The sequence below is a fragment of the Limanda limanda genome, chromosome 5, assembly GCF_963576545.1.
Source record: "Limanda limanda chromosome 5, fLimLim1.1, whole genome shotgun sequence".
NCBI classification, from domain to species: Eukaryota; Metazoa; Chordata; class Actinopteri; order Pleuronectiformes; family Pleuronectidae; genus Limanda; species Limanda limanda.
The window spans coordinates 5,238,492-5,253,795 of NC_083640.1; the positions used below are offsets into that span (position 1 = coordinate 5,238,492).

The following is a 15,304-nucleotide window of genomic DNA, read 5'->3' on the forward strand; positions in this document are numbered from 1 at the left end:
AACTGCTCTCTCTCTCTCTCTCTCTCTCTCTCTCTCTCTCTGCAAACTGTGCACAGATGACTGAGGGGGCACAGTGGTGGGGAGTGGAGTACGTGCAGGTACCCATACAAACATACATTTTCATAGACAAACAAACAGCACCCAGATGACTCTGATGTGTCCTGTAGAGGAAACAGTGATAAATGTGCTTTAAAAGTCAATGTGCTTTGATGATTAGGCTTATTATCCATTTAATCTCACTGTTGTGATTCACCTGCGTGTCGAGCTAATGTCGAATATGATTTGTCAGTCTGCGAGCAGGAAAACGCAGATTTCTCTCTAAACCGTGAACCCACACACATATTTCCACTGTGCATGACATTTAGGCCTATAACAATAATTGTTTGCTCTGGATTCTAAACTCCGAAGGGTACTGTTTGCACATTGTGTAACGTAATCGTACCACAGTTGTAACTGCTATAGATCTGCATGCCAGCTTGGCTTTTGTCCATGAAAACCCAGTGAGTGGAAAATATTAATTATCATCCTTGGAGCTTGTCTGCTTCCCTTCACTTTAGGAATGAAAGGAAAAAAGCTAAATCGGCTTAACTTGGAAAAGCACAGCAATTAATTGTGATCTAGTTTAATGACAGCCCACTTTGCCATGTTAATGTGGCTAATTAACAGGCAAAGAGGAAGTGATATTGACTTTGAGTGGCTGCCACTAGACACTGATGAAGGTGCTGATGTGTAAATACCACGTAAGAGTTTGTAACAAGTGCAGGCAAATTCCAGGGACACCAAGAGAGATGGACACACACACACTGCGCACAAACACACACACACACCCTAGAGAAAGGTACAAGCAAAGCAAATACACGTTCTATTACCATACGGATGCACTTCAGTATGTGCTGCATACTAACTTGCTCTCATTACTGCTACAACTCGGTCGGTGCCAAAAAGCAGAAGCAAAGAGAATATGAGTGAGCACACACTGTGGCTGGAAGCGGCTGCTGAGTCTGGTGACATGTTAATGTTTTTTAAGGAGAGAGGAGAGGAGAAGATGTAGGATGGGACAGAAGAATAGAAGAGGGGAGAGGGGAGTAGACGATGTAGGAGACGATGTAGAAGAGGACAGGAGAAGAGAGGAGAGGAGACAATGTAGGAGATGACAGGAGAGGAGAGGAGACGATGTAGGAAAGGACAGGAGAGCAGAGGGGACGATTTAGGAGATGACAGGAGAGAAGAGGAGACGATGTAGGAAAGGACAGGAGAATATGAGAGAGGAGAATAGAAGAGGGGAGAGGGGAGGAGACGATGTAGGAGACGATGTAGGAGAGGACAGGAGAAGAGAGTAGAGGAGACAATGTAGGAAAGGACAGAAGAATAGAAGAGGGGAGAGGGGAGTAGACGATGTAGGAGACGATGTAGGAGAGGACAGGAGAAGAGAGTAGAGGAGATGATGTAGGAAAGGACAGAAGAATAGAAGAGGGGAGAGGGGATTAGACGATGTAGGAGACGATATAGGGGAGGACAGGAGAAGAGAGTAGAGGAGACAATGTAGGAGATGACAGGAGAGGAGAGGAGACGATGTAGGAAAGGACAGGAGAATAGGAGAGAGGAGAATAGAAGAGGGGAGAGGGGAGTAGACGATGTAGGAGACGATGTAGGAGAGGACAGGAGAAGAGAGTAGAGGAGACAATGTAGGAGATGACAGGAGAGGAGAGGAGACGATGAGGGAAAGGAAAGGAGAATAGGAGAGAGGAGAATAGAAGAGGGGAGAGGTTTCAGTGTCTCTGCTACATCATAATGTAACATAATAAAATCAGTGCTGCAGATACAGTTCTATGGATGTTTCGCAATATGACACTAAACCAAATGCAGTGAGATGATGTGCGTTTTCTATGTGATTTATTTCTATTCCTTCACACCCAGCTATCTATGTCTAATCTTTGCAATGTAAAGAACTAAAATCAATAAACAGTCATTGAGGGATAATTGTATTTGTATGATTTTTAAATCATTCATTTGTAACAAACTAAGCCAAATACAAACAGCCCTTTCTAGTTAATCCATACTGAATAAACACTGTCTGAAGATTTTGTCTTCTCCATTTACAGAAACTTCACTCCATCAAGATGTCTATCAATATCCCACCTGGGGCAGGAACTAACAACTGATTTCATTATCTATTAAAGCAACTGTATAACATGATGGGAAATCCCATTCTCGCGGAGATTTAGAGGAGAGAATTGAAGTCTGGTTTGCTGTCTTCTCTTTTTCACACAGCATCTGCTATGACAGGCTAGCCACTTTAAGACTTTTCCTTTAATGTTTAGTTTCCAAAATATCAAAACATCATGAAAATCTTCAAAACATCACCCAAGCACCCTGAAATATTTAGTTTTGTGCAACCCACAGTCCAAATGAGGAGTAATCATCTCACGATGTCTTAAACAGAAGCACTATCATCAAACAAAGCTAAATGAAGAAACCCGTTCTTCTGTCAAAATACTCCCACACCAACACAGCTGAGTCTCAATGAAACACATCACCCTCATGTCTCCACCTCCTCTACAGCATGACATCTACATCCTCACCCAGCAGGGAGAGCGTTAACAGAGGGACGTGTTGCCTGCCAGACGAGCGCCTACCTTTTGACGGCTCTGTGCGCTTGGGCAGATCCAACGTGTCGTAGTTTTTGTCGTTCTCACCATTCTTTTTGCCTGGGTAAGAGAGAGAGAGAGAGAGAGAGAGAGAGCAGGAAAGAGGAGGTCAGTGTTGTTTTGTGAGACAACTGGATTATAAGGGAGAATGTGTAGTAGACACCGGGGTTAGACCGACATGGATTCAGAAGGCTGATTTCATTTTCTTTGAATCGTAACTGTATTCTCTTATAAACAAAACATTAGTATCTCAAATAGCATCAATATCGCAAATAAAACGATATTTAGATTGAGTCCAGCTGATCAAGGTGAGGCAGATTTCAAATGTGGTTGTGCAAAATTATGATTTTTACATATCGGTCTAATCGGGGACTGTGCTACACATTAAGCAACAGCAAAACGTAAACGTCTGTATGTATACACAACATAGCTGTCTGTGTTGTGTACATATACAAACGTTTATGCTGGAACATGGCATGTACAAACACACATAGAAAACACACCATCTTCTGCCCTGGTGATAAAAAAAGACAATACACATTCAGTATAAAAACACACACTTTCTCTCCACAATCACACATACACTTTTATAATGTCTACGACGGATGAAATACCTTGAATAATGCAGTGACTGTCTGAGGCTAAATGGAACAGGGGAAGGTGGGTTGAGGTACAGGTGCAGGACCAAAAGAAGCAAAGAAATGAAGAGGAGGTTTCTGTACAACCTGAACAAGAAGAAAGTCTGGAAGCGTTGAGGCAAGAGGGAACAGCTACTCTGGCTCTGTCCACAAGGAACATGTACAAGTCCACAGCTGCCCATTGGGCATCAGGACAGCTGCTCCTACCCCCTCCATTCATGGTACTACATCCATACCACTACATTTGATTTAAAAACAATCTCTGTCACCGGTTCCTCAAATATGAGCTCATGTACATAGTTTTAATATTGTAAAATGCATAATTTAACTGCACAACAGCTGTCATCAAAGACAACAATGTCAGCAACACTGACACTGAATTGAACATTTAAAATGTAAATGTGGTATGGATGTAGGCTAAGAGAGGCTAAGCTAATTAGCTTCAGACATAGATTTATTGGCACAAACTAACATGAGTGAAAAAAGTGTTCATCAAACTTTCACGAAGAACGAGGACTTCAGAGGATTCCCTAATTCACTAAAGGACATTTACAACTAGGGAATAACTTTATTTTGAGTATAAAACTTAGAAACTTTGCAGTGAAAACCATACATTTTGAGGATACTGAGGTGTGACACACACACACACACACACACACACACACACACACACACACACACACAGAGAGGGAGGGCCTGCAGCAGAGCTTGACATTTATGCTTTAATACAACACAAAGGGATCAGAGATGAAGGGCTCTGGCTGGAAACAGTCAGCAGCAGTTTTTCATCACTGTTTGGATTAGTTTTATCTTCAGTCTAAAAGTCTCAGTTCAATCACACAGAGTCAGACAAAAATAGCTCTGGTGTTCAGGTTTTAATTTCAATTCTATTGATTGGTTTGATTAGTCAAGCTCTACTTACATCCTGACAAATGGACTTACCTCTTTTACCAAGCACTCTTTACCCTTCACCTACTTACAAAGACTGAGGAACAACTAGCACTAATGAAATGTGAAGATTGGAGATGTGGGAGTCTATACTCTCTCAGTGCTACGGTACAGTAGGTGGGGATGTTGAGGGAATGCATGTGGAATGAGTGAAAAACCCAAATTTTCTGAAGTCCTTGCAAGTTTTTCTGGTTTTTGGAGGACACCCAAACCTACTTCTAACTATATTCTACAGCAGGGGCAGAGGAGGAGGAGGCGGAGAGAGGGGAGGGAGGATGAAGAGGAGGAGAACTGAAGTGAGAAGGGTTGAAGGAGGTCCACTCACCTTGATTAAACCATTCCTCTATAGTAAGCCAAGGAAGCAGCAGCATTGCCAAAAAAACACAAAGCAGGGAGAAGAGAGAAGAGGCATGGTGAAAAAAGATGTGTGTGCTAAAGAAGAAGCTGTGCAATATATGTGAAGAGATATCCACAAAGAGTCATATTGTACTGAATAGGGAGGGTTGGAAAGGGTGAAGGGAAAGGAGAACAAGGCCCGACAGAGAGAGAATGAGAGAGCAAAGAAAGGAAAAGAGAACTTTTGAGATGGAGAAGAGACGAGATAGGAATCCATTAGCAGTCCATAGGTGTTTTCTGAGAGGCAAGTTCAAAGAGTTGGCATCAATTGAATGGATTTTTAAGAAGGGAACGGAAGAACAGTCAGAAATATGAAGAGAGATAGAAGCGAGAGACTGGAAAAGAGTGGTAGAGGCGAAGAACAGGGAGGAGCAGTAAAACATTCAAGTAGAAATGGCTTGTGTTTGTGTAAGTGCTTCGTCAAGATGACTGTGTGGGAAGAGATGTGCTCAAAGAGAAAAACAAGCCAAGAGTCAGACTGTTTATTAGGTAAAACAAAGCATGAGCTGCTAAGCGTGTGTTGATCATAATGTTGTACTTTATCCTCAAAGTGACATTAAACTTAGGAGCAGGCCAAACATAGCCTACTTAAGGTAACAAATTACCCCGGCTACTGCCGACAGTGTTGCTTAACTACCCGGCTCCACGCTCCTTTATAGCTGCGTTTAATGTTTCCATACCTGAGCGTCTTTCCTCAGAATACCTTCAGGGTGTGCAGCAGCTAAACACAGCTCCGAGTGTGTATGGGTTATGTCTGTACTTATGTGTGACTATTCAAGCGGTTAATTGGGTTCTTTATAGTAAATCTGTACACATGTAAGCTACTGTGTTGTCCCTGACCCCCTGAACCCAAGTATTCTCCAGTGAGACGTTAGAAGTCAAGGGTCAATGGCGGGTAGTCCCACCTCATTGGCTGACTGATTAATAGCAGCCATTATTGTTTTACAGCGGGGCGATAACAGTGTCGTTTAGCTAACAGCCTGGGAGGATGCCGATTAAGACGCAGCTAACGGCACATACGTTCACGGCACATCTGTTAAGTAGAAAGGACCACGACAAAATCCTCCCCACGCGGCAGACGGCGCCTTAATAGACATCAATTATGTAAGTAATTTAACAACATATTGAAGGTTAGAGGTCACAGTTACACGGTGGACTGCCTCATCTTTATTGTCTGCACACGCAAAACAATCAGAGATGAAGCTTCACTGTGCTCTGAAAGAAAGGGAGCTTGTAGATCATAAAGATTATATATCATAAAAATCACATATTTAAATTCCAGTGTCTTGATGGCTTTGATTTTGAGTTGGTGTCTCAGTGTGAAGCCTTTGCTCACGATTTTGTGTGTTTTACATCATGTTCACAAACCAAGTGTCACCTGGGGCAATATAAAGTTGCTGTTATTATATAAATAAGATATTGTGATGAATAAATAATAAATTTAGTCAAAGGTTTTGTCTCGATCACTAGAACAGTAATGTCTACACTACTGCAGATTTTTTTTTTAACAGAGATTTTCACTCCTGTAAAAAGAACATTTCTGTCCACTCAACCTTGGCTTTACAAAATATCTCCATCTAGACAAGAACACAAAAATGACTGCAATTGCTCAAACAAGCATGCCGGAACACTAGGTTGCGATACATCAATGATCTGTTAAATACCAGAGAGGAACATTAAGAGCGTGCTCAGTGAGCTTGAGTTAGGTTGTTGGTATTTCTGGCGCTTTCTAATTACACAATGCGATAAAAAAATTGTTAATTAATCGAAATCGAAGGTAAACGTTGTGGTAATAATCGTGATATTGATTTGAAGTCATATGGCCCTGCCTGTAGTTTCGCTGTTTCAATATCGCTCTGCTTTCAATCAATTATTTATACATCTTACCGTCATCAAAATTTTCAACAACGAAAATGAGAACAATGGAAAAAAAAATGCAGCTGCTACCATCAACTTATATTGTGATATTTTTTCCGAATTGGTCCAGAGTTGCCTGTTGTACATTTGAAATTCACCATTTAAACATTTCTACTACTTTAAAAGAGTATGTGTTTTATTGGAGAGACAGACATCTCACTTTGGAGTTTTTATAAACCTATGATTCTGAATAATGGTGATTCTGTTTCTTGTGTCTGCCTCCTCACTCATTCCCACCTTTGGCCTTCTTGCCTCCGAAGCAGCCGGCATCATCCTTCTTCTTCCTCTGTGGTCCCGCTGAGCCGGGGGCCTGCGGTGCTGATGGGTCCTGGAAGTTTTCAGCGCCTGGCACCTCTTTGTGGACGTGGTAGGACAAGTTCCTCATAATACAAACACAGTTCTCCACGGACTAGGAGAAAAAAGACGCAAGGAAGTTTAAAGTAAAACTGCATGTGTGTAACATGAGGTCAGTCATTTCTATGTCAAAGACTCAGAACAGAGGTCATGTACTGTACAGCTGTAAGCAGCATTAATATTAACTTCTGTTTTAGTGGATGAATCATATGTTGTCTTACCTTATTGTCCATGTCTTTCTTCCCTACAGCTGATTGGAGAGCGTGCAGCAGGGCGTCCACCAATCCGTCACATTCCCTCAGTCTGCGCCGAGCCTCTGCTCCGTCTGAGCTGACATTTCTAGAGAAAACACACACACACAGTGAGTTAGTGAGCATGGGGGTCATCAGCAGGCCTAAAGCGTCAATCAGACATTCAGGAGCTAATGTGAAGCAAAACATTCAAATTTTAGGACGACTTTGAGGGAAGTTTTGTGGTATTTACCATTCTGACTTGTGCCGAATATACAATAACATTAATTATAATAACAACAAATGTAATTATATAGCAGCTTTTATATGAGGGTTTAGTTCAATGTGCTTCATGACAAAGTAGACTAACAAAAGAAAATTAACATCAGGAGCAAATATAACACGATAATACCAAGCAATCAAATTGATAAAAAACAAGTGTTAGTTTATATTGATGTTAACTGCAGTTGTCAAAAGTCAGTATTCAAGACGTTATCTTACATTTAAACACTCAAACTTTTTATATCTTACAAACTGCAGATAATCACTGTAATTCTCCATTTGCCACTCATATTACCATAACTCCGAGTAGTATTATTGTTCCTACAACAACCACTGTTACTATTCATTTATGCATAGTGGCAATTTATTTTAAGTTCAAGGTTATTCAGTCATTACAATCATAAAAGTAGTGTGATTAAATGTCAGGAACAAGGTATAAATTCAATGAATTATGATAATGTGTATGTTACATTAGTATCATCTCAGGTTTAGTAATTCTCAAGGAAATCAAGAGTAATATGGCAAGTGTGTAGAACAGATGGCAGGTAAAAAGAAAGTCAGATATCAGTTTAAACCCAACATGTGACTATGTGGGTTTGCATGTGACCCATGTCCTGTATCCTCCTGTTTGTCCCTTTTAAGTAAGAAATCCTGACTACTTTAGAAATAATCTTAAGAGGAAAATGAGAAACATAAATTTCATCTTCGGTATGAAGGGAAATGCCATGTGTGTTACATCAGCCAGCGCCCTGAGCAGAGCAGAGCCGGTGCAGTCTTAGTGCGGCTGGCTGACTGACTGTGAAAGGCAAGGCTTTAAAGAGGGTTAAGGGAAAGCTGGGGCGCCCCGCTCCTCACCAGGGACTTCATTTATGAGGGCTTCCAACCCACATAATCCCATTAGCCGACCCCCAGTCAGTCCTGTGGAAGAGCGGCAGCCTTGCAGAGGTAAGCAGAGCCCTGTGTGGCTCTTTGGACTGCAACACATATCACATCCAACACTGTCACACACGTGGATGACTCGCTTCAACAACAAAGCGCACAACCGCACGACCATACTGCACTAAACGAAAACAACATTAGGCTAATCCTCCTGTGCGCTCTAATTATTATTTAACAAATACGAAGGGATATTCAAGGCCGCCTATTGACAAATAAAACTCTAACTACAAACAGAAATACAGTATCTCTCTTACTTAACATCTTGTCATCTTCTTGGTAGAAGTATTTCTGTCTTTTCTCTATAAAGACACTAGAGCCAGATCAATATCTTGGTTGGCTGATAAAAATCTGCTAAACAATATATCAGTAACAACAGTTATATTTGTAGATATGCACAGACAGGAATATATATATCTTACAAAAGCAACGATGCAGTAAAAATGAGTATCTATGTCAGGGTTCCTACAGGTTTTAACAAGTTAAATTTAAGACTTTTTAAGGCTTTTTAAGGCCTGAAATTCTGATTATTAAATTTAAGACTCTTTAAGACTTTTTAAGACCCCGCGGGAACCCTGCTATGTTTACATTTTACATATGAAATATTGATCTTCTTAAGTCGAGTTCAATATATTTTGTTGCATTTTTCCTCTTTTCATTTATAGTTATTTAAGAGAAAGTTCACGGTTAAGCTTACATTAATTTTTCATGACGGCCTGAAATTGACATCTTGAGAATCATTGCCAATCTATATATGAGCTTATCTGTCTGTATCCAAAATGTTATCAGCATCAGCCCCAAAATATCAGTTTGACTAGTGGAATATAACAAACCTACAACTCCAGCTAATTAAAACTCATATGCGGTGGAGACCTGGCAGACGCCACAGGCCATCTGCACACACTCATAAAACCAAACCCATCCGTCTTCAGCTGTTGGAAAAACGGTCACCACCTTCCCTTTAAAGTGATCCAGAGGAGCGCCGCCTTGGATTTATTTGACAGGAAGTGTTACGGGGGCAGACTGACAGAAGAATTTTATTGTCAGCTGTTTCATTTCGAGGGGAGCAGTTGTCTCTGCGGAGGGTTTATCGACAGTGTGTCTGTCAGTGCCCACACTTAGGGAAGCAGCGGTTGTGTTATCTGATGGTGAAATATTCAGTTTCTAGTGTTGGCTGAGGTCTATAGATACTGATGATTACTGTTCCACCAGCAGTGTACCATCTGTTGTTGTAATACTGCACTTCCTCTCCAGGAGAGTTAACTGCTAATGTTATCAAACATGGAGCTGATTGCATTCTTATCTTATTACATCAAGGCAAATGATGTGTCTTAAAGCATGTGAGAAAAGAAGCCTGCAGTATTAGGTTTCGTGGATGTGCAGGTGAGCAAGGATAATTGTGCAAATTGGATAAATCGGATTATTTCTTTGTCTATTGAAACAAATGTCGCTTTTGTAATGATGGTCCAAAGACACACTCACAGCACATCAGGCATTGATTGTGTTACCCACCTAGTGTTGCTCTAAGTATTGTGTTACCAAGTGACTCCTCTGTCATTTATCTGATTCGACCATTCAGGCTAAAGGCTCTTATATACTTCAACGTTCTCCGTTTCTCGGAGAGGGCTCCACGGAGGGCAATGGTCTTTTTGATTTTTACTAATCCGACCACTGTACGTCGGGAAGAAGGAAGTCCACGTGTGTCTGTTTATATCTATCGGCTCGTCCCCACACACTGAACCATGGCAACTAACAGAACTAAATAAAGTGACACCCAGCGGGTCAAGATGCTGATGTTATCGTTTCTTAGCGCGGCGGTTCCCCGGTCTTGTTTCCGAACTGTGTTGCTGATTCCACAGCTTGAATCTGCTTGAGGCTACATGTAGCTAGCTAGCTCCCCTCCCAGCTAGCTTCAACCCCAGCTTCCACACACAGTCAGCAGGGACTCCCGGCACTAACTACTACTATCCAGTGTTTGCTTCTAACCTGACGGTATTATAGAAACAGTGTCATGATAGAAGTGGAATTAAAGTCGTGACGGCGGGTTCTTGCACTGTTACCACCGCAGTTAGCATGGTGGCTAGCCTAGCCCGCTAGCGCCGTTTTGAAAGCTCGTTATAACCGTCTGTGACCGTGCACACATGCCGTCAGTGCTCGAACGAGCCACCGTCAGCCGGACAACTCCGCTGGATTAACACAAACGTCACATTAATCGTAGAATCATAGTTGTGTTTGGGTTAGCTGTCAAGCAGGACGTTTGAGGCCGGAAATGTCGTCGAACAGAAATGACGTCGTACGGAAATGACGTCATACGGAAATGATGTCGTTCGCGGACTAATCACAGCCAAGAGCTGTCCGTCGGGTCTCCAACATGAAGACGGAGAGTCAGAAAAATCAGACGTGTACGTAAAGCTCTCCGACACGCTCGGAGAGGGCGTTCCACGACGGATAGGGCGGTCTTATCTATCCGTTTTACAAAATACGCAAAAGCATAAATTGGCCTTAACATCTCCAGTACTTGTGGACTTCACTGTCTCCAACTGTTCCATATATTGAGCCATTTCAAAAACAGCAGATAACTTTGCTACCCATGAAATTACTGACAACACTAGAAGTCGACTTAGTAGAGCGCACACCTCTGCCAAGGTGGAACAATCCCTTTATGAGACCAGATGTGAATTCACTAATAAGTAAATATGTGTACTACTATTTTGATTGGGGAAATAATACAACGACAAAATACCGCCAAAAAAGGTACTGAAGTTTTAAGAGAAACCAGGGCATTCTCTTTTCTGTGGTAATCAATTGCAGAAACAGAACAGGGACACATTTCCTTGAAAGCACATGTACTTTTATCATTAACCAGCAAATAGTGAAATCTTTGTAAAAGGAAAAGTTTTTAGACAATTTCCACTGTGCTGTGCTTGTGTTCTTCTCTCTAATGACAGAAAGAGAAACTAACTAAACCATTTTTTTGTTGGGCTTTACAACATTTCTTGCCTCATTATTTTCGGACCAGCGACGGTTGAGAAGTGCATTTTATTATATGAAGAGAATAAGCGCAGTTGCACATTCAGAGGTCGGCCTGTATCTGCACAAACACTAACAGCCTGTCACTGTGATCCGGATGTGTCTATAGTGTGTCTGCTTTATCAGATGAGGTGTGGGTGTGAAGGTCACTCTGAGTCATGTGGCCATCAGAGGACAATAGAGCAGCTGGGCGGAATAGACTGGAGCTGGACTGATGGAGACTGATGGAGATGGATGGAGACGTGGCTGACCTCTGCTATCGCACAGCAAGGTCAACGGCAACACTGAGAGACCATATGCTTACCCAACGAGTTGGTATTGATTCTGCCTTCGTTTCTTATTCTTGTTCAGATCCTTCTCATACTATCTTGTTAACAAGTGAGTGAAAAAAAAAAATTCTCACAAACACAAATAGCTGAATAAAAAAGTGTCCCGCTGGCTCTCAGAAAAGTCAGGGGACCACACAGTAAACTGGGTATTTGTACCAAATGTCATCGACAGAAAGATCATCATTGCCTTCCCCTGAGTCACAATTATAATCTATTGTGAACCAACATAAGACTACATGAACTTTGGAAAATGTCCACATATTTGTCTCTGAACATTTTCGCCATGACCTTTACATACTACCACCAAAATCGAATGAGTTCATCCTTGAGTTCAAGTGAATATTTGTCTCAATTTTGAAGAAATTTCCACTGTCCAGACTTCAGTGCATGTCTGAATGCAGCTGCTGTGTTCCCATCCCCATGTGTTTGCTGTTGGACATCTTAACAGGTGATAATAGGTGATTCTGCAATATTGAGACTATGAAGGAGGACTGTCCTGTCATGTTGCGTTAGATTCCCTCTCCTATTGTGTTATATCATCTTTTTGCAGTGACTTAATGTACCTAGATTATTAATGATGCACATGGAAACTCAGCAGTTAATTATTGAGTCACAGCACATTTATCAAAAATGTAAGCTCCTGATACCCAACCTGGGTGTTCACCTCCATCCCAAAGCACGCACACACAAACACACACACACACACACACACAGCTTACCTTCCACTAAGCCCACAGGGTAAACACTGTAAATAGTGGAGACTTTTATAATGAAACGATCCATGCCTTTATTGAGGTGTAAGCTGGGTCTCTGTTGGCACAAGTAAACAGATTCTCTCTGGCATCAGCGCTTTCTCCCCAGCGCACAAACCGAATTCTGCGTCTAGGCAACAGCAGGCTTGGTTGCAGTTACCATGGAGACGCACTCTCGTCAGCAGTGTCTGCATCAAGGGTTGAGGGGATGAGAGCATTGGGGAGATTTTGTGATATGCGACAGCACTGAGATGAGGCTCCAGAGGTGATGAGGTTTGGATTCAGTATTTGGGGACATAGGTGAAAAACATCCCGCTGAAGTTACAACAGGGAAGAGGAGAATATGACCGATAATGAAAGACAACATGAGAGAAACATGGAGAAGGAGGCAGAGACAGCAGGTTTCCCACTGTGGCCCTGATGTATAATTCCATGACTTCCCTTTGACTTTCCTATGTTATATCAGAGCGTTATCAAATATTCCCTCTTGGTTCGTTAATGCTGATCTTCAACTCAGCAGAAAATGTTCTGAAATTACAAGTACATTTCTCCACTTGTGTGGCTGTGGGGACTGTGGTTGTGAATTTGAGTGTGCATGGTTGTTTGTCTCTGTATGTTGGGCCTGTGATACGCTGGCCAAAATGTCTAATAGAATTGGCTCCTAAAATTGACCCTAAAAGAATAAGCAGCATATAAACATATGGACGGATGAAGTTCTGCACATTGCATTCATATGCAAAAGTATTTGTTTTTTGGAGATTGACAAAATGAAGTGACCACACAAAGTCGAAATGAAGCCTCATTAGCATAGTCACAGATGCTTTGAGAGCTCAGTGGTCCTCACTGGTAAACTCAAAGCACGAATAGAGGAACATTGAAATGTCCTGATGGTATTGGAAGAAAAGAAACGTTGTAATTTACAGATAAAAAGAGGAAAGGACGTTTGATCCTATGCAGCTTCCTTTCACCCAGGCCACACAGCCTGCGAGAGTGGTGCATGACAACTGCACCCCAGATCTGCTGCAAGTTGTGGTCGTCTGTTGTTCACACAGGGAGCACGTCTGCTGCTGCAGCAGAGCCACAATGTGAGGATACTGGTAGGATTATTAAATCTTTAATAGAAGAATTGCTATACACGCAGCGTAGTGCCAGGAATCTATGGTATGACACCATGAATCTTTCGGAACTGCAATAACCTTGTTTAAATGGATGTAGTCGACAGAAATGCAAGACTGCTTTTACTTTGAAAGGGTACAGGAAGTGTTTTGCAAATATTTTGTGACATATTTGCTGGATGGGCATTTCAAACTGTTGTGATAGATGGTATATTGAGTATATTAAAGAATTCTAATTCCAAAAAACACTTGCTGGTATATGTCGTAATTCAAAACTGGTAACTCAGGGTGACCAGGCTTTTGCAATCAGGGCATCCTTCCCTAAGCAGAATAGACTTGTCACTACTTTCTTATTTTTATTAAAACATTGCATCAACATCTCATAAATGTTCTATCTTTTTGTTTTGTTTTGCTCTGTTATTGCCATGTATTTCGCAAAGCACTTTGTCACCTTGTATAGATGAGTGCTATAAAAATAAAGTGTATTATTAAGTCAGCCACTCTTCCTTATTTGAAGCTGTTTGTTCTGATACGGATGGACCTTATAATATATGCTGATGTACCTCTATAGGGCAGGATACTGCAGCAGGGCAGGTTCAGGCCGAACAATCATCATGCACGGTTCCTCTCTTATTTCAGCCAAGTGCAGTGTGACTGGTTTGCAAAGAGCATCAGGGCCTGAACAATTGCTGCCTTCTTCAACAGTAAGCGTACGTAAGGGGTTTAGGCGAAGGTCCATTCCAGCTTTTATCTCAGACTACAGCCCTTCAGCAGACCTTCAGTTTTTAAAATAAATGGACCGGAAAGGGTCGGCTGAAGGACCACGCGAGTCACACCACTTTAACAGGGAGGTGTGTCGATGGGGAAATGGAGAGGTTAACACCATGGTGGATGTCTGACCTAAGCACTACTGAAAGTTTTAGATACTGTCGTTGAGAACAGAAGAGTGTGACACAGTCATTTGAGGTTCAGTGATGGGGTGACTCTAGCTCACACAGAGGTTAATGATTCTCATCCCAGTTAGAGTTTGGATGTTGTCATAGCAACCAGAAGAAGAAGAGTACATTCCTAAAATACTAAACAAATATACTGACTAGTCATGAGGCAATAATTTGCTCTGTGGACTCAAATTATCTTCACTTGCCCTCAACCAGCGTGAGACTGAATTCATTTGCGTGATTATTTAATTGTAACTCAATTAGTTTGCAGCTAATGTTGCTCATTGGCCCCATGATGGAGTGGTCACAAAGTAACGCAGGGAGACATTTACGATATCCCAAACTACAGCAGTAGTATGTCATAAACAGTTTTACGAGTCTTCCAGAAAACCCACCACACATACAGACCATGACAGGAAGAACTCAGCATCTGCCAGAAATCGGACACTGGCTCAGGGTTCACAGATACAGTCTCATATATGTCACACCTGTCCCCAGCTACAACCCCTATCATAGTGAAAACAATCTTTAAAGACCATGTGTGTGGTTAAGGTCTCAACTTTAAACTCCAGGATGATCTCTGTAAACTAGAATACCCTTTAACCGAAATAAATCTGCCACCTGTCTCCACAATTTAGCCTGATATCTTTCCTGTTTTAAAAGTTGCTTTGTCCAACAGCCTGAGGTCCAGCAGACAGGCTTCCATCAAGGTAATAAAGGCAGCCAATAATTCCTCCTACCCAATATTTAAAGATATATGTTGAACTTCTTGTGTAAATTGATCATATGTT

At 41.7% G+C, this 15,304-nt stretch overlaps 1 protein-coding gene across 1 annotated transcript in view; it reads right to left on the reverse strand.

Annotated features, from left to right (window-relative positions):
• arvcfb (ARVCF delta catenin family member b) overlaps positions 1 to 15,304 on the reverse strand; it is a 110,097-nt gene that overhangs the window by 38,970 nt on the left and 55,823 nt on the right. The window contains exons 6-8 of the mRNA XM_061072229.1: positions 7,123 to 7,240; positions 6,785 to 6,956; positions 2,637 to 2,708 (exon numbers count right to left, since the gene is read on the reverse strand). Of these exons, the coding sequence (XP_060928212.1) occupies positions 2,637 to 2,708; positions 6,785 to 6,956; positions 7,123 to 7,240 (362 nt within the window). The remainder of the gene's footprint in view (positions 1 to 2,636; positions 2,709 to 6,784; positions 6,957 to 7,122; positions 7,241 to 15,304) is intronic.